This window comes from Macaca nemestrina, chromosome 14 (assembly GCF_043159975.1).
Source record: "Macaca nemestrina isolate mMacNem1 chromosome 14, mMacNem.hap1, whole genome shotgun sequence".
In the NCBI taxonomy this organism is placed as follows: domain Eukaryota; kingdom Metazoa; phylum Chordata; class Mammalia; order Primates; family Cercopithecidae; genus Macaca; species Macaca nemestrina.
Genome location: NC_092138.1, coordinates 27,552,267 through 27,579,426, shown reverse-complemented (window position 1 = coordinate 27,579,426; position 27,160 = coordinate 27,552,267). Strand labels below are relative to the sequence as shown.

At 45.5% G+C, this 27,160-nt stretch overlaps 1 protein-coding gene across 1 annotated transcript in view; it reads right to left on the bottom strand.

Moving 5' to 3' along the window:
- LOC105498658 (KLF transcription factor 9) overlaps window positions 1-21,954 on the bottom strand; it is a 31,376-nt gene extending 9,422 nt beyond the window's left edge. The window contains exon 1 of the mRNA XM_011770913.2: window positions 20,153-21,954. Coding sequence (XP_011769215.1) covers window positions 20,153-20,657 — 505 coding nt within the window. The 5' untranslated portion in view covers window positions 20,658-21,954. The remainder of the gene's footprint in view (window positions 1-20,152) is intronic.
- Between the last annotated feature and the right edge of the window lie 5,206 nt (window positions 21,955-27,160).

Genomic DNA, 27,160 nt, shown 5'->3' with positions numbered 1-27,160 from the left:
GCTGTTCAAGATGGATCACTTGAACACAGAAGTTCAAGACCAGCCTGGGCAATGTGGTGAAACCCCATCTCTACCAAAAATACAAAAAATTAGCCAGGCATAGTGGTGCTTGCCTGTGGTCCCAGCTACTTGGGAGGCTCAGGCGGGAAGATCGCTGGAGCCCAAATGTTGAGGCTGCAGTGAGCTGTGATTGTGCCACTGCACTCCAGCCTGGGTGAGAGTGAGACCCTGTCTCAAAAAAAAAAGAGTATTTCTGATTGCAAAAACAGCACTAGGATTCCATAGATAAAAGAATCATTTGGGTTGGTTGTGTGGCTCACACCTGTAATCCCAGCACTTTGGAAGGTTGAGATGGGAGGACTGCTTGAGCCCAGGAGATCAAGACCAACCTGGACAACAGAGTAAGAACCCAACTCTACAAAAGAAATGTAATTTTCAAAAGGATAACTTGATGTTATTAAATCATACTGATATTCCATTTAATAGCTCATACACACACACACACACAGTATCATATACACACTTATCATGTACAAAATAGTATGTGATAAAATTGAACAACCATCCCTAATAAAAGCTTTCAGGAAAATAAAATAACTCCTCAGCAGGATAAAAGATCAGCTCTGGAACCTTTCCTCGGCAAGGTCAACAGTAAAATAAAGGTAGTATTACTACTAAAGTCTAGCCCAAAGCATAAATGGACACCCACTCCCATTGCTATAATTTAACATTTTCCAGGAAATACTAATGAGTGCAATTGGATAAAATAAGAAGTAAATTGAGAAGAAGGGGGCTTATAAAATAAGAATTATTTGCAGTTGACATAACTTTCTCTTTGAAAAAAGTTCAAGATAACTGAAAAATCTAATCTAAATTAAAAGTGCATTCACAGGTGTAACTATACAAAAGAGCACTGGTTTTCTTACATGCTAGCCATAACCAGTCAGAATAAGCCTAACAATAAAAGTTCAGGACCTTGGTAAAGAAATGCAAAAGCCTTGATGTAAAAGAAAATGAACAAATGAAATGCTCCCTGTGCCTCTGAATGGTAAGGCTCAATGGTGTGAATACGGCAATTCTGTACAAATTCATCTATGAAATTAACACACGCCATAAGAATTTCTTTTTCTAGAACTTGACAAAATTATTTCTGAAGTTCATTTGGAGGAATAAACATGCCCAACTTGCCAAGAAAATTTTGCAGAAGAACAAATAATAACTGAGCACTTGCAACAGTAGTTATTAAAATGTATTATTAAAGCTGTAATAATTAAGATAGTGAGATAGCAGCACAGGAAAAGACAAATCAGTGGAACAGAGTAGGGTCTGAAAATAACCCTAAGAATCTATAGGGATTCTGTAAATGGTAAATGGGGAATTTCAAATCAGTGAAACAAAAAATGTTTAATTCAGTAAGTGGCTTAGACATCAGGTAAAAGAAAAAAAAAATAAATCTTAATCCTTACCTCATACTTTTCACTCAAATGATTTCCAAATGGGTTATAAATGTAAATGTAAAAAATAAAGCCATAACAATAAAATATAGGTGAATATTTTTAGAATCCTGGAATGAAGAGAGACTTTCTAAACATGAAACCAAAAGCAAAATCCTACTTGAAGGATAGTTCTGAATACGTAAAAATGTTAAAAATATATATAGGTAGAAAAATTTAAGAATCAAAATAATAAATGAATAAAAGAAATTGTAGCATATGACAAAAGGTTAAAATCTGTAACACAGAAAAGACTTGCAAATCAAAAAGAATAGCCCAACTTAATAAAAGTGGGCAAGGATGCAAATAAATAATTTATAAAATAAGAAATACTGGCCGGGCGTGGTGGCTCATGCCTGTAATCTCAGCACTTTGGGAGGTCGAGGCGGGCAGACTGCTTGAGCCCAGGAGTTTGAGACCAGCCTGGGTAACATGGCGAAACCTCATCTCTACTAAAAATGCAAATATTATCCAGGCTTTGTGGTGCACACCTACAGTCCCAGCTACTCAGGAGGCTGAGGTGGGAGGATCACTTGATCTCTGCGAGACAGAGGTTGCAGTGAGCTGAGATCATGTCACTGCACTCCAGTCTCGGTGACAGAGCCAGACCTTGCCTCTAAATAAATAAATAAACAAACGAACAAATAAATAAATAAAATACTAATGACCAAGAAATAAATATGAAAATATATTCAATCTCACAAGTAATCAAAACATGCCAAAGAAGACACCAGCAAGATATCTGTGAGGTCAGTGAAAACGTTAAAAAATCTGTTCACACCAACCACTGGTGGAGGCAGGAGGAAACAGGCCCTGTACCGCACTGGTGGGATTTATAATTAATCCAGGGCCATCTGGCAATATTCTCCTGCAGATTATTTTTGGCAATTAATTTGATAAATAATTAGATAGAGACACGAAAAGGGATACCAGCATTGCTCATGAGAGCTAAAAGGTAGTAACAACTTAAATGCTCAACAATAAAGGGCTGGTTTAATACATACAGTATGTCCTTACAGGGGACTAATATGTACCTGTGAAAAAGGTACCAGACTGTTATATCATGAAATGGGAAGATGTTAGCCCTACACTACTAACTGAGAAGAATGATGTATGATCAGCTGCATAAGTGTGTGAATATATATGGAGAGAAAAAATCCTGTTGTCCCCCAAAATGTGGGCTGAGTGAGGTGGTTCATGCCTGTAATCCTAACACTTTGGGAGGCTGAGGCAGGAGGACTATTTGAGGTCAGGAGTTCAAGACCAGCTTGGGCAACACAGTAAGACCCCATCTCTACTACAACTTAAAATTTAAAAAAAGTTTTTTAAGTAAAAAGAATATATACAAAATTTGAACAGTTACTATCTACCTCCAGTGAGGAGATAAAGAATAACTTATACTTCCTTTTGTAATTTTTCCCTATGTTTTCTGATTTTTTAAACAGTGAGTATATATTTCTCTTATGAGAAAAGGTCGGAAAAAGTTATTTTAATATTTTTTAAAAGTCTTACTGAAAACAGTGGTACATCTGAGTTTAAACCGTTCCACAAATGGCTTGATCAAGAATATATTCCAGGCCAGGCATGGTGGTTTATACCTGTAATCCCAGCACTTTGGAAGGCTGAGGAGGGAGGACTGCTTGAGGCCCAGGGTTCAAGACCAGCATAGGCAACCTAGTGAGACCTCATCTCTTAAAAATTTGTAAAGGAATAGATTCCATGGGCATGGAAGTGGAGGGCAGGGGGTGATTTATTTTCTATTGAGAAATTACTGGACACTTCAGTAATTGATCCATGACCAAAGAGAGGAGAAGAGTCATTTTGTCTTCTTCTCAAATTTATTGTCAGAAAGTCAGAAACTTTCTGGCCCAGTGTGATGGCTCACGCCTGTAATCCAGCACTTTGGGAGGCCAAGGCAGGTGGATCACTTGAGGTGAAGAGGTTGAGACCATCCTGGCCAACATGGCAAAACCCCATCTCTACTAAAAATACAAAAATTAGCCAGGCGTGGTGGCACACGCCTGTAATCCCAGCTACTCGGGAGGCTGAGGCAGGAGAATCACTTGAACCCAGGAGGTGGAGGTTGCAGTGAGCTGAGATCGTGCCATTGCACTCCAGCCTGGGTGACAGAGTGAGACGCAGACTCAAAAAAAAAAAAAAAAAAAAAAGGAGAAAGTCAGAAACTTCCTGAATATACTATATCTGTTTTCTCACTCCTCTATTTCCACCTCTCCTACTTTTTCCATATGTGAAAGGGACATGGCCCTCTTATAAGAATGGACAGGAACCTTCCTTCCTTCCTTTGCTGCACAAACAGCAACAGTAGGGTTGCCCATCAAAGGAGCATCCTTGTTAGAAAGCAGATGAGGAGTCAGATCGTGAAGAAGTGCAAAAATTTGAGTCTAAGCATTTTTTCATGGGCCAGGCTGGTGGGGCATGCATCCACACAGACCTGCCCTGACCCTAGGCCTCAAGCACCCCATTGTCCATCACCATCTGGCTTCCCTCCCCACCAAAAAGCAATGTCGACATGCAGGTATGAAACATGAACAGTTGCTTTTTTCCCATTCTCCATTACCCTCATGTGCAGAACCACCAATACACATTACAGAAGAGGGCCGGGCGCGGTGGCTCAAGCCTGTAATCCCAGCACTTTGGGAGGCCGAGGCGGGTGGATCACGAGGTCGGGAGATCGAGACTATCCTGGCTAACACGGTGAAACCCCGTCTCTACTAAAAAATACAAAAAACTAGCCGGGCGTGGTGGCGGGTGCCTGTAGTCTCAGCTACTTGGGAGGCTGAGGCGGGAGAATGGCGTGAACCCGGGAGGCGGAGCTTGCAGTGAGCCGAGATCGCACCACTGCACTCCAGCCTGGGAGACACAGCGAGACTCCGTCTCAAAAAACAAACAAACAAACAAAAAAACACGTTACAGAAGAGGTGTGCAGGCCGTTCCTGGGCACAGACGAGTCCACATTTTTCTGCATACATCATTTCAATGAACACTGAACTCAAAAATCATTCATTCAAAAGTCTCCTGTTTAGCAGAAATATTGCTTTGCATATAGATGTTCTGAATGAATAAAAATGTTGGATAGGCTTTGTAAGAATAATCTTGCCTGAATGCCATCCCATCATATTACTACCATTTGCTTCTGACCTCTCACTGAATCCTTTTTGTGATTTGGCTTCCGTTTATATTTTATTTGTTGATACAACAGAGACAGTGTAGGGCTTAGGTGTGAGATTTTACTTCTGGATCTCTATGTTTATCTGTAGAAAGCAACTTGTCCTATGCTTTAGGTTCTGAAATGGTAAGTGGGTGTGTCTGTGACATCTGTACACAGCACTTCCTCATTTAAGCATATGCTGGAGTCTAAGAAGCAAGCCTATCCAAATACCATTCACACGTTCCCAACTCAGCTATCTGCGAGATAGCACATGCGGTCCCAGCAGACCTCAAACCAAAGACAGCAGACAACAGAATTTTTTTTTTTTTTTTTGAGATGGAGTCTTGCTCTGTCACCCAGGCTGGAGTGCAGTGGCGCGATCTCGGCTCACTGCAACCTCCGCCTCCCAGGTTCAAGCAATTCTTGTGTCTCAGCCTCCCAAGTAGCTGGGATTACAGGCACCTGCCACCATGCCCAGCTAATTTTTGTATTTTTATTAGAGACAGGGTTTCACCATGCTGGCCAGGCTGGTCTTGAACTCCTGACCTCAGGTGATCCTCCTGCCTTGGCCTCCCAAAGTGCTAAGATTACAAGCATGAGCCACCGTGCCCGGCTGACAACAGATTCCTGACTCTTTAGGTTCTTGATTCCGTAAAAGCTATACATTTTTTTTTTTTTTCCTGTGAGGCAAGGTCTTGCTCCGTCACCCAGTGACATGATCTCAGCTCACTGCAGCCTCAACCTCCCAGCCTCCAGTGATCCTCCCACCTCGGCCTCCCAAGTAGCTGGACCACAGGTGCATGCCACCACACCCAGCTAATTTTGCTTATTTTTTGTATAGACAGGGGTCTCACTATGTAGTCCAGGGTGGTCTCAAACTCCTGGGCTCAAGTAATCCTCCTGCCTCGGCCTTCCAAAGTGCTGGGATTACAGGCATGAGCCACTGCACCTGGCCAAGAGCGGTCTTGAAGTCTCAGTTATATGGCCCTGCCTGAAAACTAAAAATAGTGCAGAGGCAAAATGCGGACCCTAAACATACATTTTTAACACAATGAAGATCTGCCTCGTGGTGTAGTGTGATAAAAGACCATATAAGTCAGAGTCACAGAATTTAGAGGTGGATGAAATCTTAGTGATCCTCCAAAGGCCCAGAGAGATGATGCAACCTCCCCACAACCACACAGCTAGCCCTTCAAAGACCAGATCCTGGCCCAGACTAGGTAATTTCCACCATCCCAGACTCTGCTGCCTCTGTCCAGCTAATTGTGGGAAAGATAGATAATAAATATCCACCTAGGCATTAAATATTGAACAAGATATAAATGCCTAATGGTAAAGCTATCCCAAGAACAGATTCTTGGAATCTTTGCATTTTTGATGATTTTTATCACCAGGGAATTAAACCTGTCATGTTTTAGATGAAGCCAACTCAGAGGGCAGATGATGTGCCCAAGGACGCCCTGCACAACAGTGTGTGACCAAATTAAAACCAGGTTTCAAATTGCTCCTTCAGTTTTATGCACAAAATGGGATTAGATGTGAAAGAAGAGCCCAGACTCAAACTAAAAGCACAGAGACTGACCTTTCACAGTGCCTTTTTTTCTAATTCTCTGCCTTCCAGGCCCTTCCTTCCATATGCGTTGCCTCGGGGGAGGGGGGGGTGGTCAGACATAGTTTAGAATAAATAAGTTGCCACTGAGCTTTAATTTTCAAAGTAGCATTTAGAAAACTCATTTAACACTTGTGCTGGTGTCATGTCATTTTCCTTTTGAGAAATTGGAAACTCTTTCTGTTGCTATTATATTAATAAAGTTGGTGTTTATTTTCTGGTTTAAAAAAAAAAAGTCCGTGAGCTTAAAAAACTCTCAATTTGCCAGATCTTCCAACTAAGACATGAGGGGCAGAAAAAGAGAAAGAGAAAGAGCTGGTAGGACTGTATTAGAGACACAGAGGTGTCTTATACAAATAAGGCCCTCTTGGAAGCCCTGCACAGGCCGTGACACCTGAGGAGTTGGGGAGCTACAGCTGAGAGGGGTCTCAGTGCGTGCACCTTTCTAAGCGCAGGGTGGGGAAAAGGATGGAGTTCCTGAGCCCAAAACTGTGCTGTTGGCGAAATCTACAAGAGGACTGGGTCACAGTGCAAGGATCTAACACCTAGAGCCACTGATGTCAGCCTGTGAGGATGGGGACACAGGCAAGTGCATGACAGACATCTCAGTGGACATCATCACAAGGTCAAAGGACAGCCTGCAACATGGATGGCTCTCCCATGCAGCTGAAACAAGAGATGAGCCCCAAGCCCACCAAACAGAAGATCACTGTCAGGGGAAGGAAAGGCAAGGGACCCTAAATCAGACAGAGAGAACCTGATTTTGCAAACATTTAGCCAAAAGAGAATATAATTTAATACAGAAGTAACTGAGACCCTGAATTGCCAAGAAAATGATTGTCCCCCAGCAGCAGAAATGGAGAGACCGATGCCTGATTAGTCAACATCTACTCTACCTGCTGGGCTGTGGCATTCATAAGGACTCATGGTGAAAAGTGATGCCACTCCAACAAGTGTTTCATCCAGCTTTTTCCCTCTGGGCTCAACCTCTGCACACTGTATGCACACTGTATGGTATGTAACCCCCACACCACAGTATGGCTGCAGTGACCATAAATCCTACTCAGACATGCCACATGGGCCACCAGCAGCTTTTCAAGCTTTTAACCCTTCTACTCCTGGGATGAAGTGAGCCACTAAGTCACATGGCTTGGTGTTTGGCACCAAAGACCACAAAGAACTGCAGGTCGGAGCTGTCCACCATTCACAAAACAGCCCCCACTCAACCCTCCCCCGGAGATCTCAGAAAAGGAACACAGTCCCCTCTTTGGGCATGTATTCCATTCAAAACATGCCCAAAGGCATAAGTCACTTTTATGCATTTTTATTAAGTTGTTTTAAAGGCATGTATGCCTTTGGGCATGTTTTGAAAATTAGGAGCAAGCAGGGCTTTGAGAAGAAATGCCTCGGTTAGGCTGGGTGTAGGCCTGTAATCTCAACAGTTTGGGAGACTGGGGCAGGAGGATCACTTGAGGCCAGGAGTTCGAGACCAGCCTGAGCAATATAGCAAAATCTCATCTCTAAAAGAAAAATAAAAACATTTTTTTTTAATTAGCTGGACATGGTGGTGCGTGCCTGCGGTCCCAGCTATTCAGGAGACCTAGGTGAGAGATCACTTGAGCCAAGGAGCTTAAGGATGCAATGAGCTATGATTGTGCCACTGTACTCCAGCCTGGGCAACAGAGCGAGACCCTGTCTCAAGAAATCCAGCCTGGCCAACATGGTGAAACCCCGTCTCCACTATAAATACAAAAATTAGCTGGGTGCTGTGGCTCACACCTGTAATCCCAGCACTTTGGAAGGCCGAGGCGGGCAAATAACTTAGGGTCAGAAGTTCGAGACCAGTGTGGCCAACATGATGAAACCCTGTCTCTACTAAAAATACAAAAATTAGCTGGGTGTGGTGGCTGGCACCTGTAATCCCAGCTACTTGGGAGGCTGAGGCAGGAGAATCATGTGAACCCGGGAGGCGGAGGTTGCAGTGAGCAGAGATTGTACCACTGCACTCTAGTCAGGGCAACAGAGCAAGACTCCGTTACAAAAAAAAAAAAAAAAATTAGTCTGGCTGCAGTGGCTCACGCCTGTAATCCCAGCACTTTGGGAGGGCAAGGTGGGTGGATCACATGAGCCAGGAGTTCGAGACCAGCCTGGCCAACATAGTAAAACCCGTCTCTACTAAAAATACAAAAATTAGCTGGATGTAGTGGCACGTGCCTGTAGTCCCAGCTACTCAGGAAGCTGAGGCAGGAGAATTGCTTGAATCTGGGAGGCGGAGGTTGCAGTGAGCGAGATCATGCCACAGCACTCCAGCCTGGGCAACAGAGTGAGACTGTCTCAAAAAAAACAAAAAAGGCCAGGCGCGGTGGCTCAAGCCTGTAATCCCAGCACTTTGGGAGGCCGAGACGGGCGGATCACGAGGTCAGGAGATCGAGACCATCCTGGCTAACACGGTGAAACCCCGTCTCTATTAAAAAATACAAAAAACTAGCCGGGCGAGGTGGCGGGCACCTGTAGTCCCGGCTACTCGGGAGGCTGAGGCAGGAGAATGGCGTAAACCCAGGAGGCGGTGCTTGCAGTGAGCTGAGATCTGGCCACTGCACCCCAGCCTGGGCGACAGAGTGAGACTCCGGGTCTCAAAAAAAAAAAAAAATTAAAAAAATTAAAAAAATAAATAAAATAAAATCAATTAGGAAAAAAAAGAAAAAGAAATGCCTCAGGTTAGAGAAAATAGCCTGTGTTTTTCACACTGGGAACCCTCACTTCAGTGCGATAATGCTCACTGAACAAGCATTTTGGGGCTGGCCATGACTATAGATTGCAATACGAGAGAAAGCCAGCTGCTGGTTGTCATTCTGCTTATTTTCATTAAAATGGTAATGGTACAAAACTACTGTAGAATTACGGTAGCACAGGGAGTTAAGTCACTTTTATGCGTTTTTGTTAAGTTGTTTTTAAGCTCGACTTTTTGCCTCTTATGATTTATTACAGTGTTTTTCTTGGGCACTGTGCACACTGAATACATTTCCGAACCTCAGTGGGAACTGCCATATAAACAGCTCGTCTTTGTACAGACTAGGCTTTTATCTATTAGCACATAGGGTAATAAATGTTCCTGTAAACATGATTTGTTTCTCTGGACATTAAAATGGACAGGCTGGAATTAAAACTAAGTCAATGGCTTTGAAGTTCACCCTGCTGCTGTTATACTTGTTCCATGTGAGGCTTTTGGTATCGGCTTCTAGAACATCCACTCAGGAGGGCCAGTGGGTGTTTGCCCAAGCATATGTAGTACCTGTCAAAACCATCTATCTTCTGCAAAGACCCTTCTGTACCTTCACTTATGGCCTATCTGTCTTTCAGGCTGAACTCCAGAGATAGTTCAGAGCTCTTTCCCATCAAAAGAAAGAAGAATATATAGAAAAAAAAAATTATCACACTGTTTGCCTCTCATTTTGTCAAACTCTGTTCTTTGGAAAATCCTATTGGTAGTTCTAAATCGGATGATAGCCGGGCATGGTGGCTCACACGGGTAATTCCAGCACTTTGGGAGGCTGAGGGGGGTGGATCACCTGAGGTCAGGAGTTCAAGACAAGCCTGGCCAACCTGGTGAAACCCCATCTCTACTAAAAATACAAAAATTAGCCTGGCATGGTGGTATGTGGTTGTAATACCAGCTATTCGGGAGGCTGAGGCACTAGAATGGCTTAAACCCGTGAGGTGGAAGTTGCAGCGAGCCGAGATCGTGCTACAGCACTCCAGCCTGGACAGCAGGGCGAGACTTTGTCTCAAAAAAATACAAATAGAAATAAATAAATAACGAAATGGGAAGATGGAGTGAATAGGTGTGGGTTTTGCCTGTCTGGCATTTGTTCCCTTTTGAAGAATAAATAACACATTAAATTTCCTTTTGGCAACAACTCCTTCCCCATTCTGGGTACATGTAATTCTAGGGAGGGTGACCCCACACCTCCAGACTCAGAGATTGGATGTGACCCAGTCATGCCATAGTGATTCATTTCAGGGATGGGGCACACAATCTGAACTAGTCATAGAGCTTAAAGCCTGGAACTTTTGCTGGAATCATTGCGAATGGAAAACCGTCTTTCCTTGGGGTTTAAGTGGCAGGATATGAGTCTGGAACTGTGGGCAGCCATCTCGCCACTATTTGGAGACAGCCCTGCCAACCCCACGATTGAGGCCATAGCAAAAGGCAGCAAAACGGAGCCATAGCGAGGCAGACACTGAGTGCCTGTATCCACAGACACCGAAACGAGAGCTACCCCTAGATGTGTTTGTAACCTGAACCAATAAAGTTTCATTTTTTTTTATTAAGCCAGTCCCTGTTTGGATTCTGTTGTCCTGACTAATACAGCTTCGGGCCCACAACCAGGTTATTTTTCAACAGGAAGGAAGCAGCTTCTGGATAACTATGGAAAATACAGAGTAGGTGTGGTCAGAGTCCAAGATTTCTGCTGACACTCCTAACTGAGGTTCGTGAAAACCAACCACGAGCCAGAGTTAGAACAACAAAAGAGTAGACAGCTGAAGACTGGTGGCTCTGGGACCAAACCCAAGAGAACCACGTAAAACGCAGGGTCTCTTCCCACTGGCGGAAACCCAAGGGGTCCAGATCAGCAAGCACTCATGCCCAACTCCACCCACCTAGAGACAGACTAGGAAAATTCCAGTGTAACCTTGAACTAGGTTAACCAACTCCCAGTCTGGTTCCTCCTATTAAATGAGAAGAATAGCACCTTTCTATCTCACAGGATTGCTGTTGAGTTTAAATGTGACAATGCATGTAAACCATTTAGCTTGGAACCGGACATATAATAAATGTTAGATATTATCATTATCATCACTATTAGTCACGAAATCCAAGGTGCCTGGTACCAGCATTTTACATAGCTTTTTGCAGGTAAGTCACTCAATAAATAATTTAAGTGAATGAGATGGCCAGGTGCAGTGGCTCACGCCTATAATCCTAACACTTTGGGAGGCTGAGGTGGGCAAATGGCTTGAGCTCAGAAGTTTGAGACCAGCCTGGACAACATAGTGAAACCCAGTCTCTACAAAACATACAAAAATAGGCTGGGCGTGGTGGTGTGCATCTGTGGTCCCAGTTACTTGGGAGGCTGAGGTGGGAGGATTGCTTGAGTGAGGGGCAGGGGGAAGTAGGGGGAGAGTGCAGAGGCAGCGGTGAGCCAAGATCCTTCATGCCATTGCACTGCAGCCTCGGTGACAGAGTAAGACTCAGTCTCAAAATAATAATAATAATAATGATAATAATAAATAAGTGAATGAGGCAGTGCTGGACTAATCTGGAATTCTAAACAAAAATTCTAGGAATCAAGGGTTTCCTGGACACTCATATAAATTCTTTATTTTTAATTATAATGGTGTGCTAAATGATTTAATCACCTCGTCTGAATTAAGCCTCATAACAACTTCATAAATATGTAATTACTGAGCTCCATTTTACAGATGAGAAACCTGAGGCTCAGAGAAGGTAAGTGGAGCATGAGTTGTCATAAATAGAATGGTGAAGACAGGATTCAAAAACCCATGTCTGAGGCACCCGAAGGCCTGTGCTCTGACAACTCTGTCTACTGTCTCTGTACTGAAGGTAAAGACCCCTCACATTCCAGTTCCTCAGTCTTGGCTGTTCAATATGAAATGGGTCAGGCCTTAACTCTTCCTTTCTAACTGCCTGTCTTATCACAGCTAGCTCTCTGGAAGAGAGAGATGGTGAAACCTTTTTTCTCCCTCTATTTCTTTGGGCCAAGATGATCTGTAACTTTGCTCCCAGTTCTAAAATGTCCAAAGAGAGACTTTGGTGTTTTTGTCCCTTGCCTATTCCACTGGTTCCCACTTTGGTTCAAGTCAGGCCCTTTGGGAGGCACTCCCTTCCATAACGACGGAGGCTCAGCTTGGAAAAATGTTCAAACTTCATTGAAGACATAACACCACGGACTGCATTTCAAATCCTTGTCATTAATTTTGTATGGCTTAAGCTCCCGTCTCTTATTTAAATAAATGTCCCCACTTTTTAAAAAGACTCAATCTGGCCAGTTAAGGATTGGTCTTTCTCCTGTTCAAATTCTCCTAGATTCCTTTTTCCTGTTCAAATTTGTGATCATTCTCAGTTTCATTAAAAAATAAACAAATTCAAAGGCCCAGTAGCAGCAGCTCTGGCTTAGATCGTGAGCAAACTGGTTCTCTCAGCTCTAGAACCTTTAGATTTCAGATCCAGATTCGTCAATTCTCATCTCAGGATTCTGAAGTCAATTATGCCACACTAGAAACTGAGATTAAAAGAGAAGCCTTCGGGCACACCATCAAAAAGGCTTTGGACACACACAGCAATGAATGCCCTGGGAAGGTACCACGTATTTAAAAAAAAAAATTGGGTGCATCTCACTCCTTCAGTGGGGATCACATTCTTATGAATAATAATGTTAGTCCTATTATTTGCTGAGGGGACTGCTTGAGGCTGGGATAAAACAAATGTTTACTCGTGGCCTTAATGCATCAAAAAGGTATTAAAGTTTCAGGAGGATTCCAGGTAGGCAGTGGTAGGAAACCTCTCAGCAGCTCTGCCTTGGACTGTTTCAGAGAGTGCTGCTCCCATAAAAAGGGCATAGGCCACCCCACCTAACTCCACCTCTGCCCTTTCACTTGGTTAATTCCATGAAGCAGCTCTTTAAGGTGAAAAAGAAAAATGTTAACCATAGACTGAAGTCCCAGGAGAGCAAGGGGGGAAAAGAATTCAAATGAAAGTACTGCAAAGAATTCAAAAGGAAGGAAAAATTCCTAGGCACCCACAGAGCCAAGCTTGAAGCTAGGGGCTTTAGCATGTTCTGCTGACAAATGCTTCCAACTGTCTAGTACCCTCATGAGCTGGTGAGGCTCTGGGACATTACACAGTATGACCACTCCCATGCTAGTCAAGGCAGAGAAGTGGCTTTTGAACCCTGGTAGTGTGCTTCGAAGCCCTCCAAGTCCCCCCAAAACGTTTCAAGAGAATAATCCCCATCTCTCTGAGAGAGGGTGGGGATGTGCTTTCTTAAAGACAAAATGATGGATGTGATGACCTCCCAAGGTCACTTCCAACCTCTAAGTGCTATTCTTTTGATACTAACAACTGCTGCCACCAAGTGCTCTGAGTTAAGCCTAGGCCTGTGACTAACTTCCAACAAAAAGTGGGGCGGAGAGAGAGCCAGGATTGCTCAAAGACCACTGAAAGAGGATCTTACTTCTCTCCCTTTTTAACCATCTGTGGGGTTTTTTCTTCGTCTTCCTTTTGCCCCTCCTTTCTGCGTGTGTTGCATAGAAACAGAAAGTGCCTTTGTACCAATTACTAGGCACTAATTTACGCTCTTCAGTGGGCGCTGGGCTTGCTGGAGAAACATTAGGAAAAGGTGGGAGGGTCGGATGTGGGGGAGGATTCTAGCAGTGGAGGAAGGAATGGCATGCTACAAGCTTTTTCTCCAAGCCTGAGAACAGCCAAGGGGAAAGAGAGAGAAAAAAAAAAAAAAAAGGAACACGGAAGATTTGGAAGTCAAGACTAACAAATGCGACAAAGCTTTTTTTTTTTTTTTAAATGAAGAATGGTAATGATCATAAGTCATTCAGAAATCAAACTGATGGGATAGAAAGCAGGCTCCAACTAGAGCATGTCAGATTGTTTTAGGGGCTTCTGAAAGAGTGAAGACCGGGAAATCATCCGCCCACTTTTCTTCTCAATGAACTTATTAAGGAAAACCATTGTCAGTCATTTTCCCAATATGTCATATGATGTTTCTCCCTGGGAAGTTCAATCTGGGAATTTCCCACAGATGTTGCAGAATGACTAGTCCTTGGGATAAGCGTCAACAATTGAGACAGGAATGTAAATCTGACCCTCATGTTCAGAATCCAAGAATTCATTTCCCTCAGCTTACATCTTTGTGTCTGAAGGTAATGGGGTGTCACCATTCAAGCGGCACTGTATTTACTCTGGTATCTCCCTCTGTCACGCAGGAACCCACTTATATCCTTGCCCTCTCTCTTCTTACCACCCACAGAAGATGTGAGAGGAAAATCAAGGGAAACAGTGTGTGTACTCTGTAATCTGACCCCACTTGTGTTTTCTACTGTGAAACAGTAATCTTGCCAGCCGAAGATTCTCAGAGGCTCCCTGACTTTGTTTTTGCTAGGGCAGATAGATGGAGGATGACACAGGACACGCAGGAAATGAGGGAAGAAAGGCAACCGGTGGCTCCTACCTTGCCACTAGCAATAAGAACTGTAGGGTCCTGACAGCCTACAGCCCCAGGGTCAGATTTCTGCAGAAAGCTCGGGCTGAAGAATATATTCAAGGGAGTTTTAGCCTCTTGTCTAAAACCCAGAAGCAAACCCTATAGCAAACCCTTGCAGCCTTAGAAACCCATCTTCTATAGCTAGAAGCTATGTGTATGCAGCCTTTTGCATAGCTTGTTACTCTTACCTAACAGGATACTTGATATCACTCCTATTGCTGAGTGGGGTGGGGCAGTATCATCTCCCAGGGGGCAAAAATTGGTTCTGTGACAGGTGAAAAAAGTCTTAGCTATTACAACGATTTGTCGCTTTCAGAAAGGGGCATAGTCCATAAACAGCTCAAGTGTATCTGTGGAATTAAAATGTAATGGGGGAGGCCAGGCACAGTGGCTCACGCCTGTAAGCCCAGAACTTTGGGAGGCCGAGGTGAGCAGATCACTTGAAGTCAGGAGTTCGAGACTAGCCTGGCCAACATGGTGAAACCCTGTCTCTACTAAAAATGCAAAAAATTAGTCGGGTGTGGTGGCACACACCCATAATCCCAGTTACTCTGGAGGCTGAGGCAGGAGAATCAGTAATGGAGGGGTCAATTATGGGAAAAGGGTAGAGAAACGGTTACCTGTGCAAGCCCCACTCAGGCCTAGTTGTAAATCTATGTTGGATGAAGCAAGTTGGGTTATGAAATGCCATTCCACATCACTTTGGGGAGCCCTCTGGAAAGAAAAATGGGGTAGAGATAATGTGTCCCTAAGGATCCAGGCACAGGGCTTCCATTCTACTAACGAAGAGAAGAAATGGCGGTAAGGGCTGGGCAGGGCCTACTTAATGGGCGGCCAAGCAAGCTAAGGCTCCCTAGTCTAGGGCAAAGCCTTGCCCTGTCTCTAAGGTCCCACCTCCCAGGCAATGAAGGTGAGTTTTTCCTCATACCTCTGATGACATCAGACTCTCCTTGACCAAACAGTTGACTCCAAAGCCTTTTACAGTAATTAAGGGAGAAGAGTGCAAGAAGCTCAGGGCAACCTCATGCCTTTAAGCAAATTCCCACCTAAGTTAGAGTTAGCCAGTGATGAACATTCCTAGAGGGGCCAAAAAAATCTGTTTTCCATATTGGAGGACAACTTCTACTAACAGAGGCTGTCCAGGTCCCTCACACCAAGTATGCCAAGGATCCCAAGAATGTGTTCGAAGAGGCTAAGGAGAAGCACAAGCCGCCACTCGGGGCTTTTGTAGCTCCCATCTCTCCTGGTTTTTTATATGAGCCTCTTTTTGCACTATACACACACACACACACACACACACACACACACACACACACGGAATATATATACACAAAAATATTTTTTCATAGAACTCGGGTGTGATGTTGGAATTTGTGGTTTTCTCATCTTCAGAATCCTATAATCAGTGTTATCAAACTCAACCCATTGTCAACACTTGGCGATAGCTGACTTAAGTCCCTCCAAAAAGAGAATAAGATGGCACCTGGCATAGAAACAAGGCCTAAGGTTTCTATCATCCGGATATCAACCCAGCATGATTCAACATCAGCCTGTTCTGATGACTTCTGAGCTGGAATTAGAATGTAGTCGTTTCCTTCTCCAAATGATAACACTGCCTTTACCACCCACCCCCCAAAATCTGCCCATACTCTATGTGAAGGGTATGCGCAAAGTCAGGAGATTTAGGATAAACTTCATGTTAATTACATTTTCAAATAATATGCTTGATATATTTTCACATAAAATACTCCAATAGTTCTAAAATTAATCTGAAACAGTACAAATACATCATAAAGTGTCCAAAAAGTCTAGAAACAGGAAAAACAGTATATTTGTTGCATCTTTTTTTCTTTAGATTAACAATGGATCCACTGCTTAAACTTTAGAGGTATGTCACCGGAAAAGATCTGGTCTGGTTGAAGAAAAACAAACTGAACACACTATTCGAAAATGTAAATTAACATACTGCTTAAAAATAAGTTTATCTGCCGGGCGTAGTGGCTCACGCCCATAATCCCAGCACTTTGGGAGGCTAAGGCGGGCGGATCACAAGATCAGGAGACCTTCCTGGCTAACACGGTGAAACCCCGTCTCTATTAAAAATATAAAAAAATTAGCCGGGCGTGGTGGCGGGCGCCTGTAGTCCCAGCTACTCAGGAGGCTGAGGCAGGAGAATGGCGTAACCCGGGAGGCGGAGCTTGCAGTGAGCCAAGATCCCACCGCTGCACTCCAGCCTGGGCAACAGGGCGACGCTCCGTCTCAAAAAGAAAACAACTGGCCGGGCGCGGTGGCTCAAGCCTGTAATCCCAGCACTTTGGGAGGCCGAGACGGGCGGATCACAAGGTCAGGAGAACGAGACCATCCTGGCTAACATGGTGAAACCCCGTCTCTACTAAAAATACAAAAAACTAGCCGGGCGAGGTGGCGGGCGCCTGTAGTCCCAGCTACTCGGGAGGCTGAGGCAGGAGAATGGCGTGAACCCGGGAGGCGGAGCTTGCAGTGAGCTGAGACCCGGCCACTGCACTCCAGCCTGGGCGACAGAGCGAGACTCCGTCTCAAAAAAAAAAAAAAAAAAAAAGAAAACAACAACAACAACAAAAAACAAGTTTATCCAGTGTTTCCTGATGTTTGAGGTGAAGTTCTGTATATTATACACAAACTACAGGACCCAGCATTTCTCAAGGGGCTACTGTGTGTGGAACCCTACTAGGTGCTTTATAGATGTTATCTTTGCACAAGAACCTGTGACTTGAGGACAGTAGCCCTATCTTGTGGATTAAGAAAGTGAGGCTTAAGCAAAGCAGAGGTTGCAAACTTAAAGGCTAAAAGACATCATGTAAATTATTAAAATACGAGGTACTGCCCCCATATCATGATCAGTTCAAGCCAATTGTTGCTAGGCTGGAATTCAGGCCCAGTTTTGCCAGATCTTTTGATTTTTCCAGATAAGTCAGAAATCTGGACTCATGCCATAATCCTCTGATTTTTAGATGTTGGTAACTAATTAAATTTTTATAAACCCTGTGTTGGCCAAGCCAAACAAATCTGCAAAGCAAATTCAGCAGCAAGCCTCCAGTTTGCAAACTCTGAATTAAAGTAACTTGCTTATGGTCTCAAACGAGAACACAATAGGACAAATCAGAACCCAGCTCAGTCGGCTTCAACTGTGTCTTTCCTCCCAGCACACTACAGAAGTAGCAGCACTGAATTAGAAGAAAATCTGTTTGAATGATTCAGCTTCTAAAGCTGGTGTAGAAGTGGTCTATGGAATGGCAGCTGTATGTGTCTCTATAAGGAAGTGAGCAAGCTGGAGGGTTTCTTACAGGAACGTTAGCAGCACTGAACAAGGGGGTGTGGCAGGGAGTTCAGCTCTTAAAATCTTCACAGAATGCAGACATTCCAAATGCCATCTCTGCCCACCTTCTTGATTTAACACCAGCAGAAAGAAAATTAGGAAAGCTCCTTACCCTACCCTAAAGTCAATTTAAATTGAAGTTGTATCTGAAACTTCCAAATGCATGAGACCTCCAAGTCTCTTATTTAAAGTAACCTTAACACATACCTCCTCTAGCAGGAAGACACTTCTGACAATATTAACCCAGGCTGAGGTTTTGTTCAACCATTCACTAAGATTAGAGATCCCCAAAACATAGACACCTGCAATCACCATATCCCCTAGGTTCAAAGGACTGTAGCACTTAAAGCTGAATGAACATCTCACTTCGTTTTCCACTCCTGACTGGGAAAAAGGTTCTCCTGAAACAGCTGAGCCGAATGACTTGCCTTATGGAGAATTAAGGAGCAGCACGCATGCACGCACACATAAGCAGCCATTTCTATAAATGCCTGAGAAAAATCACTCAGCCGAATGGCCCAGAACGCTGGAAACCCTATTCCTGAGTCGGACAGACTCTGGCAGCTCACAGAGGCACTGCAGGCCTCCCTGGCTGCACGACTGGGCAGCGCCCTGAAGGAGAAAATGTCTTTGCTCAAGGTGGCAGTGGGTGCCGATGGGAACAACCGAACTCGGGGAACATGGCTGACACAGCCAGGCCCGCCCAGCAGCTGTTGGTGAGTAACATCCTCCGGTTAATACACCCCTACTTCACCCCCAGAGCCACACTAAAGGTCACATCCCCCAACACAGGCACATGCCTTTCAGCAACCTTACAGACACAAACCTTAAAACGTGCTGCTTTATGGCAACCTAGATGATGACCCCAAACAGAACCTGATTTTGCATTAACCATGGAGGAAATTCAGTCTGATTCCGGTGCCAGCAGCCACCTCCACAAGAAGAAGTTTCCAAAGGAAATGGAATGAGAAGCAGTTACGTGACCTTTCTTTTAAAAAGGAAAGCAAAACAAAACAAAAAACCCCAATCAAGTATCATCTTTTTTTCCGTATATCATTTTTAAACCACAGGCCCAAGACCTCATCTTAAAAGTATCGAAGTATTACACCAAAAAATGACAACACTTTTCCAACTAACTCCAACAATACCCCCTCAAACACGGTGTCACAGGACAGAAGCAAAAGGCTTATCTGAGAGGACCAAGCCCCGCTACCTCGTCTGAATAGCGTTTGTGAGAGAAGCGTTCGGAAGATGGTCAGACAGCATATCCAAATGTGAATGCTTTCCAACTTTCACCGTGCATGTTAGACACAACCAAGAGAACTGGATGACCCAGGTCCCTGCAAGTCTCCAACGCCCATTTTAAAAGGCAGATAGATGTCTTTCTGGCCACATTCTTGTCCGGCCCTTCCTCTCATCCTCCCTGGGAGGAACTATTCCCTGAGGCCTCCAGAACCGCCCAACATTCATTACCAAGGTTGACCTCCGGCAAGGACCACACCTCCCTGCAAACCGCCTGATTCAGGGGTGGAGGGTGCGACCTAAGTCACATGGCCAAAAAAAAAAAAAAAAAAAAAAAAAACTCAGCTCTGAAATCTGGCTCATTAGGAAGGCTAATGAGTGAAGTTAACCACCATTACTTGATCAAACTCCTCTGCTGCCTGAAGCAGGGTTATTTTAAACCTCTCGGGGGACTCCTGGCCAAATTTAAAACCACCTTGGCAAGCCCAGAAAAGTAGCAGGCGTCCAGCTAAATGAGTCCTTAGTCATCCCTAAAAGGCTCGAAGTAAAGTGCGCCGCATCCCCCCTCGGTTTCAACCACTTCTCTGCAACCCGACAAGGGAATTAAATAAAAGATACGCCATCTGACTTCCCCGCTGCCAGCGTCTTTCCCAGGTGGGGTGGCCCCACCGTCGCGGGGTGCGGGAGTCCCGGGGGCGGGGCGGGACAGGGGAGGGGCGGACACCACTCCCCGCGAAGCCACGCACCGCACTCGCTCTGCCCGCCAGTTTAAGGCTCTCCGTGGCTCCCGAAGGCCGGGGACAATTAAGGAGAGAGTGAGCTTTCCGCCAATGCACATTTAAATTATTTAAAGAGTTAAACCGCATCTTATCCAACATGTTTGCACCCTTTCGGCCGAGTGCAGTGTCCCGAACGCCCAGGAACACTGCCTGGCCAAAGGTTAACTAACCCCAGAGCTCCGGGGGAGAGGGCGACGCCGCTAACCTGTATGCACTCTGTAATGGGCTTTGAGATGGGAGGATTTTCCATAGACTTTCCCACAGCCACTGTAGGGGCACTTGTGCCTCTTTTCGGAGGCGTGTTTCCCCTTCGCAGCCACTCCAGGGTGGAGGAGGGAGAGCGGGCTGGGCGCGCTGCCAGGATCCTGTCTCTCCTCCGGGCTGTGGGAAGGACTCGACCCAGATTCGGTGGTCACGTCGCTGTCGGATCCCATATCCTCATCTGGACTCTCCAGACTGTCGCTGCACACGGAGGGGGTCTGGATGGGTCGGTACTTGTTCAGGTCCAACAAGCTCTTGGCGATGGTGACCAGCGTGCAGTAATCCTTCCAGGTGTCCCCCGGGTCACCGTGCTCCTTGGTCACCTCGCGCTCAGGTAGTCGCAGCCGGTCGGCGTCCGGAGCGCCCCCATGCTCCGGCACCGCAGCGCGGTTCGAAATGGAAACCAGACACTGGGCAGCCACGAAGTCCATGTAGGCGGCCGCGGACATGGTGCGGGCGACGGCAGCCCAGGCGGCGCGGCCAAACTTGGCGGTGGCTGCGGAGGTTCGGCTCGCCCTGCCCTGGCCTCGGACGACGAGCGCGGCGCGGCGCGGCACGGCGCGGCGGCCAAGGGGGCGGAGGCGCGGGGCGCTTCCGACTCGCAGGAGCGCCGAGGCGACCTCAGCCCCTCATCTTTACGTAACCGGCAGCGCCTCCGCACGCAGCATCCACGGCCCCGGGCTCCGCCGCGCCGCCGCCTCTAGCCGCCGCCCCTGCCCCGCGCGGGCCGCGATCCCCCGACGGGCGCGCCGGCCCCTCTGAGCCGGCTCCCTTGGAAAGATGCCACACGTGGCGGTCGCAAGTTTATTCGACTGAAAACGCCCCCGAGGCGCTGGGAGAGGAAACTGCAAGAGAGGTGCACGCCCTCGGCCGCCTCTCCGTCGAGCCAAAGCCCCAGGACATTCACCCGATCACCCCGACGCGGGTGGCGAGGGCCCCGCCGAGCGCCAGGTCTAAGAGACACTTTTTCCCGAGTCCACTGACGGCTTCTGAGCCCCTGCTCCGGCCGGTCCGCACCGTTCCGGCATTCTCTTGCTCAGTAACAATTTCGCAGAATCCCATCACGTCACAAACCAAACCCCCTCCAATTGGCCAGTGGGGAGGGTGATTCAACTCTGTTTACTTTCTCCCCCTGCCAGTCAGAACGGCCTTTCAGTGGAGAGGTGCGTCTAGAACTGAGGCGTGCGGCCAATCCGACTGTTCCGTTTCACTGCCTCGTGCTACCCCTACAGCCTCGAACACTGACATTTAAAAGGGTAACAGCTGGGAGGCAGGGAAGGAGCAGCCGCACACTTTCGGAGTGCCTCGCGGTCCCGTGGTCGGTCCGGGCCTCCTGGCTCACGTTCCAGCTTGCGGAGCTCTGGGACACATCTTCCCTAGTCAGTTGCGCTCGTTCCTATGGCAAAAGAGAACTTCAGCTTCGGTTTTCCAGCTCCCAAACAGTTAAGTGACTTCCTGCAAACGCTACAGTCCCAGCAACCAGCCTTCCAATCAAAAGTAAGTTGGTTGATGTCACTGGCATTGGCTCGGCCAATCAGAAGGGCGTTCCGAAAGCAAGCGCTCGATACTTGTAAACGCGAAGAGCTGTAGTGAAAACTGGACACATCTTTGTATTTTGTGTTGCTGGTAGTAAATTTGAGTTATGGATGAGAGGACAGGGGCGATGAATAAACGCAGTATGAGTCTATAATTTTAAAAACCCCATTATGTCAGGATAAGTCCAAGAATAAACACAAATGAGTAAGAATTCGTTTCGTTATATATTTTTTTGGATGCAGCGTACTTTGGGGGCAGATGTTTAAAAATTCTTCCATCCAATACATTAACTATGACCAATTCATCTTAAAAAAGCAGTGCTAACAAAAGTTCTGGTTTTACAGCATAGCCTTTTTACTCCCTGAAATTCTTCCACTGAAACATCCCATCTTTGCTTGTCCTATCTCTTAATTCCTCTACTTCTCCGGTGCAGTTTAGTCTAAATAAATTCTTTTTGCTTTATTTGGAAGCTATTTTTAACCCACTTTCAGATAAATGGAGACAAAAACCATTAACTTATGTAACTTTTAATAAAAACCCACCATTCTTAGCTCTTTTTCTTTCCAGAGCCCCTGCTTGGTTTTTAGGACGTGTTTCTCTTCCCTCACTTCACAAATGTGGAGACTGAGATACAGAAAAGTGACTTATTTATCTTATTAGACAGATAATGACAGAACTCAATAGAAACCACGAGTCTCCTGATTTCTAGCTCTTTGTGATTGCAACTAAGCCCTTTTGGTTTTGTGAAATATTAACTGTGCGGAACAGATTTTTAGGGGCTGGAACAAGTCGGAGATCCTTAGCCATGAAATATTGTGGCATTACTTGGTCAGCAATTAGTATGGGTCTTGGAGTCTGATTAACTTGGTTTACCCCTCCTCTGAATTAATGATGTGGTTGTTTTCCATCTTGATAGCTAGGAAAGAATATAGGGCTAGGTTTGTTTTTTTGTTTTTTTTTTTTTTGAGACGGAGTCTTGCTCTGTAGCCCGGGCTGGAGTGCAGTGGCCGGATCTCAGCTCACTGCAAGCTCCGCCTCCCGGGTTTGCGCCATTCTCCTGCCTCAGCCTCCTGAGTAGCTGGGACTACAGGCGCCCGCCACCTCGCCCGGCTAGTTTTTTGTATTTTTAGTAGAGACGGGGTTTCACCGTGTTAGCCAGGATGGTCTCGATCTCCTGACCTCGTGATCCGCCCGTCTCGGCCTCCCAAAGTGCTGGGATTACAGGCTTGAGCCACCGCGCCCGGCCAGGGCTAGGTTTTTTTTTTTTTTTTTTTTTTTTTTTTGAGACTTGAGTCTCACTCTGTCGCCCAGACTGGAGTGCAGTAGCAAGATCTTGGCTCACTGCAAGCTCTGCCTCCCGGGTTCAGGCCATTCTCCTGCCTCAGCCTCCCGAGTAGCTGGGACTACAGGCTCCCGCCACGATGCCCGGCTAACTTTTTTTTTGTATTTTTAGTAGAGATGGGGTTTCACCATGTTAGCCAGGAAGGTCTCGATCTCCTGACCTCGTGATCCGCGCACCTCGGCCTCCCAAAGTGCTGAGATTACAGGCGTGAGCCACCGCGCCCGGCCTCTAGGGCTAGTTCTTTTTGCAAGAGGCATACTGTCAGCACAACTGATTAAAAATAATTCACTTTCGTGAATGAGAGAGGTACCTGATTCTGTGTGATGCGGATTGAGTGAGTTCCCACCCTGACCTCCACTGGCTATTAACCTTTGTTAAGAGAAAGTTACACCAGGTTCTGGTCTCTAAGGGAAGGGTCTCAAATTGACTCTACCAGTTTGATGTCTACAGTAGTTTCTTTTGACTTTGTTTTTAAAGTGGTACATCAAAAAAAAAAAGAAAAGAAAATTTAAAAAGAAATTTAGCCAGGCGTGGTGGCTCGCACCTGTAGTCCCAGCTACTCAGGAGGCTGAGGCTGAAGGACTGCATCAGCCTAGGTCAAGGCTGCAGTGATCCCTGATCACACCACTGTAGTCCAGCCTGGGCAGCAGAGCAAGGCCCTGTTTTTCTTAAAAAAAAATAAATAAATAAATAAAAATAAAAAAAATAATAATAATGATAATTAAGGGTGGTTCAGGTAAGTAAGAGTATAATACATTCTAATTAAAAAAAACCAAAAAACCTGATGAGACCAGTTCAATAAAAGTGCACACCTTAAAACAAATAAAGAAAACAACAAAAAAATATTAAAGTGGTACAGGGAAGATATTGCAGTAGGTGACTGCAGGTGGAAGAAAGGTATAGATGGGGAATACTGGGCAACCAAGAATATCATCACCATCAGCATCATTATCACTGACCCCTTTCGTGGAGGGCTTACTCTGTGTCAGGCCCTGTACCAAGCACCTTGCATGCACCCTTACAACAGCCCTGTAAGGTAGCTATACAGTGTATAAAAAACTCCAAGCCATCTTGGAGTTCTTGCATTTTTAGAACTTAATCTCTTAATTTTAGAAAATAATGCACTGAAGCCCAGGGGAGTTTGCCTACTTCATGATTTTTCTGGGACAAATTTTGTCCCATAGGATACATGATCGCTTAGAAATTGCACCTTTGCCTGCCTCCTTAAGGCCCAGTGCACATAACAGCGGGATCTCTCCAGGATCCCTATGATCATGGCCTGTACAACCCCTCAGACTGGCATTTTAACTGGGATTGTACTGGTGAAACAGACTGCTCAGACCTGGACATCTATAGATAGCCCTAGGACCACCATCATCATTATTCCAGAATAGAGGAAAAGTCTGTATCTTTCCTTGAAGATTATATAATCCAGGAATTTGAATACATCAATCACTTTAGGTTTTTTAAAAATATAAACTTTTCCTTTCCTTACTCCTTGCCAGCTTTTCTTTAATTCACTTTACTTTCACTTTGTTTGAACTGGACATAAACACTGAATTCTCCAAACTCACTCATTTCAGAATTATAAAAGAAAGTAATAAAAGAAAACTGAGATTTCATCCACATGAATTTCTCACACATTTACAAACATAACTGCTGCTTGACTTGATTTAGAATTATCTTTTTAAACCCAGCAATTCTAGAACTGTAGAATGCTTTCCCTTTTTTCTCCTTTTCCACTCATTCATTCTCCAGTATTTATGTTCCTGGCAATGAGCTGGGCATGCGGGAATACAGAAATGAAAAGAGACTCTGTCCTCCATGAAGTTTATATGTTAAAAACATATATATAAAATAACATATCAGCAAATAATAATTTCTATGTCAGGATTTTTTTTCTTGTATTTTCAACAGTGAAGTTTCCTTGAGGGTGTTGGAATGTGTTTTATAATAGTTTTACAATTAAAACCCAGCTTGGGCTGTTTTGCCAGCATGTGGTTGTCCCAATTAAATGTTGGCAAAATAAACGATCCCAAATTAATATGAATCATTCCCAATTAAAATAATATATCACTGAAGTATATATTATGCCACATAGATGTAAGAGCTCTGTTTTCCCCCAAGTTAGTCTTTATAAATACACATTTTCAAATCCACACAAACCAACCGGAAGGAGCATGAAAATTCAGACTGTAAGTGTGCTTCTAGTTTATGCTTTCCTCTCTAAATTCTGCCTAACAATTTGCTTTACTATCCAAGTTCTCAAAACAATGGCTTATGTGCCTGTAGCCAGAATATATAAGCCTTGTTTTCTGTGCATCCTAAAATAATTACAGTATTATCATTATTAGCTCTAATAAGCAGTAGTGCCTACAGTCAGCTGTTTCTTTCAGGGTTGTAGACCACTGTGAGGAACTGGCCTCTGGGTCTGAGATAAACTCTGTAACCTCAGGCAACCTCTAGGAGCTATTTCCTTATCTGTAAATCGATGGGATTAGATTAATACATCTCCAGTAGTTCCTCCCAAACTCCAAACACCTCAAGGAATCTAAAGAAAAAAAAAAACCTAGAGAAAAAAACTGGAGCAAGACTTGGGTTCTTTAAATACCATCTCATCTGCTGTACATCTAGAAATACTGCTCTCTATGGCAGTGAAGGTCAGAAAACCTTAAATCAACATTTAATGGATAGCAGACACAAATATAAATGTTCAAAATCCCTTCCTTAATTTTATGGTCTCGATTTTTCTTTCTTCAAGCTGGTTCGTAGAAAGTGGAATGGAGGTTCAAATAACCTATTCTTTTTCCCTGGCAAATTTTATTATTTATTTATTTATTTATTTTTGAGAGACAGTCTCGCTCTGTCGTCCAGGCTGGTGTGCAATGGCACAATCTCGGCTCACTGCAACAAACCCCGCCTCCCGGGTTCAAGCGATTCTCCTGCCTCAGCCTCCCCAGTAACTGGGATTACAGGCATGCACCACAATGCCCGGCTAATTTTTGTATTTTTGGTAGAGATGGGATTTCGCCATGTTGGCCAGGCCGGTCTCGAACTCCTGACCTCAGGTGATCCGCCCGCCTCGGCCGCCCAAAGCGCTGGAATTACAGGCGTGAGCCACCGCGCCTGGCCCAAGGTAAATTTTTCACCCTAGAAGGGAGTAAGGTATTTCCTGGCATATGCATCACAGATTCCCAGGCCCCTCCCCTGGAGATTTTTATTCAAACTGTGCCCCAAGGCAGGGTTTCCCCACCTTGCAGGGTGGAGCTAATCACCTGGCGCTCGATTTAAAATACAGATTGCCGGGTGTCACCCCTGCTCAAGGACCAGGGAAGTTCAGGCTAAAATCACACTCTGTAGGTATTGGGTTCTGCCAATTCTGGCTTTTCTCACTCATTCCTGCTGGGAAGCGTGGACCGTGCCGGGCAGAACTGCCAGCCTCCAGGCGGGAAGGAAGGAGAAGAACAGATGGCCCACTGGGGGTAGAGGATCACGTGTTGGACCTCATTCTGGGCTTGATCCAGACCTCTCCCTTTCAGGGCCCAGCCCCTCCGGCTCCAGCGACCCCACCTAGGCACACGGAACATATGTGGAGGAAACCAGTGTTCATTTTGGTGAAAGAAGGGGAATTAGGGAAGCAGACGAGCTTGAGGAGGGGAGAGGCGGGGCTAAAGGGATAAGGCTTCCAACAATGGCGATGTTCCTGGATTTTGAAATACAATCAGGTAAAGCCCGATCTGGTGGAATGCCCGTGGCCATAATGACAGTTAACACCCCAGGGGCTAGAGGGGGAAGGGAGCTCAGGCAAGCGCGAAAACTTGCACGCCGCCCTACTTTGCTCCTGCCCCACTTAGCAGCCTTCCGCAAAACTCCAGCCCTCCTCTGCAGCGCAGAAAGGCCGCCCGTTCATGCATATGCAGGAGGATAAGTTTAGCTCGCAGCCCCCCGCGCTCCGACCGGCCCAGCGCGGCAGTCGGTGAATCACCCGCGCTCGGGGGCGGGCGCTCCGCTCCGGCCGCGGACTGGCGGGCGACTCAGCCACTCGCGGACCGCGCGGCCCGGCCTGGCATCGCC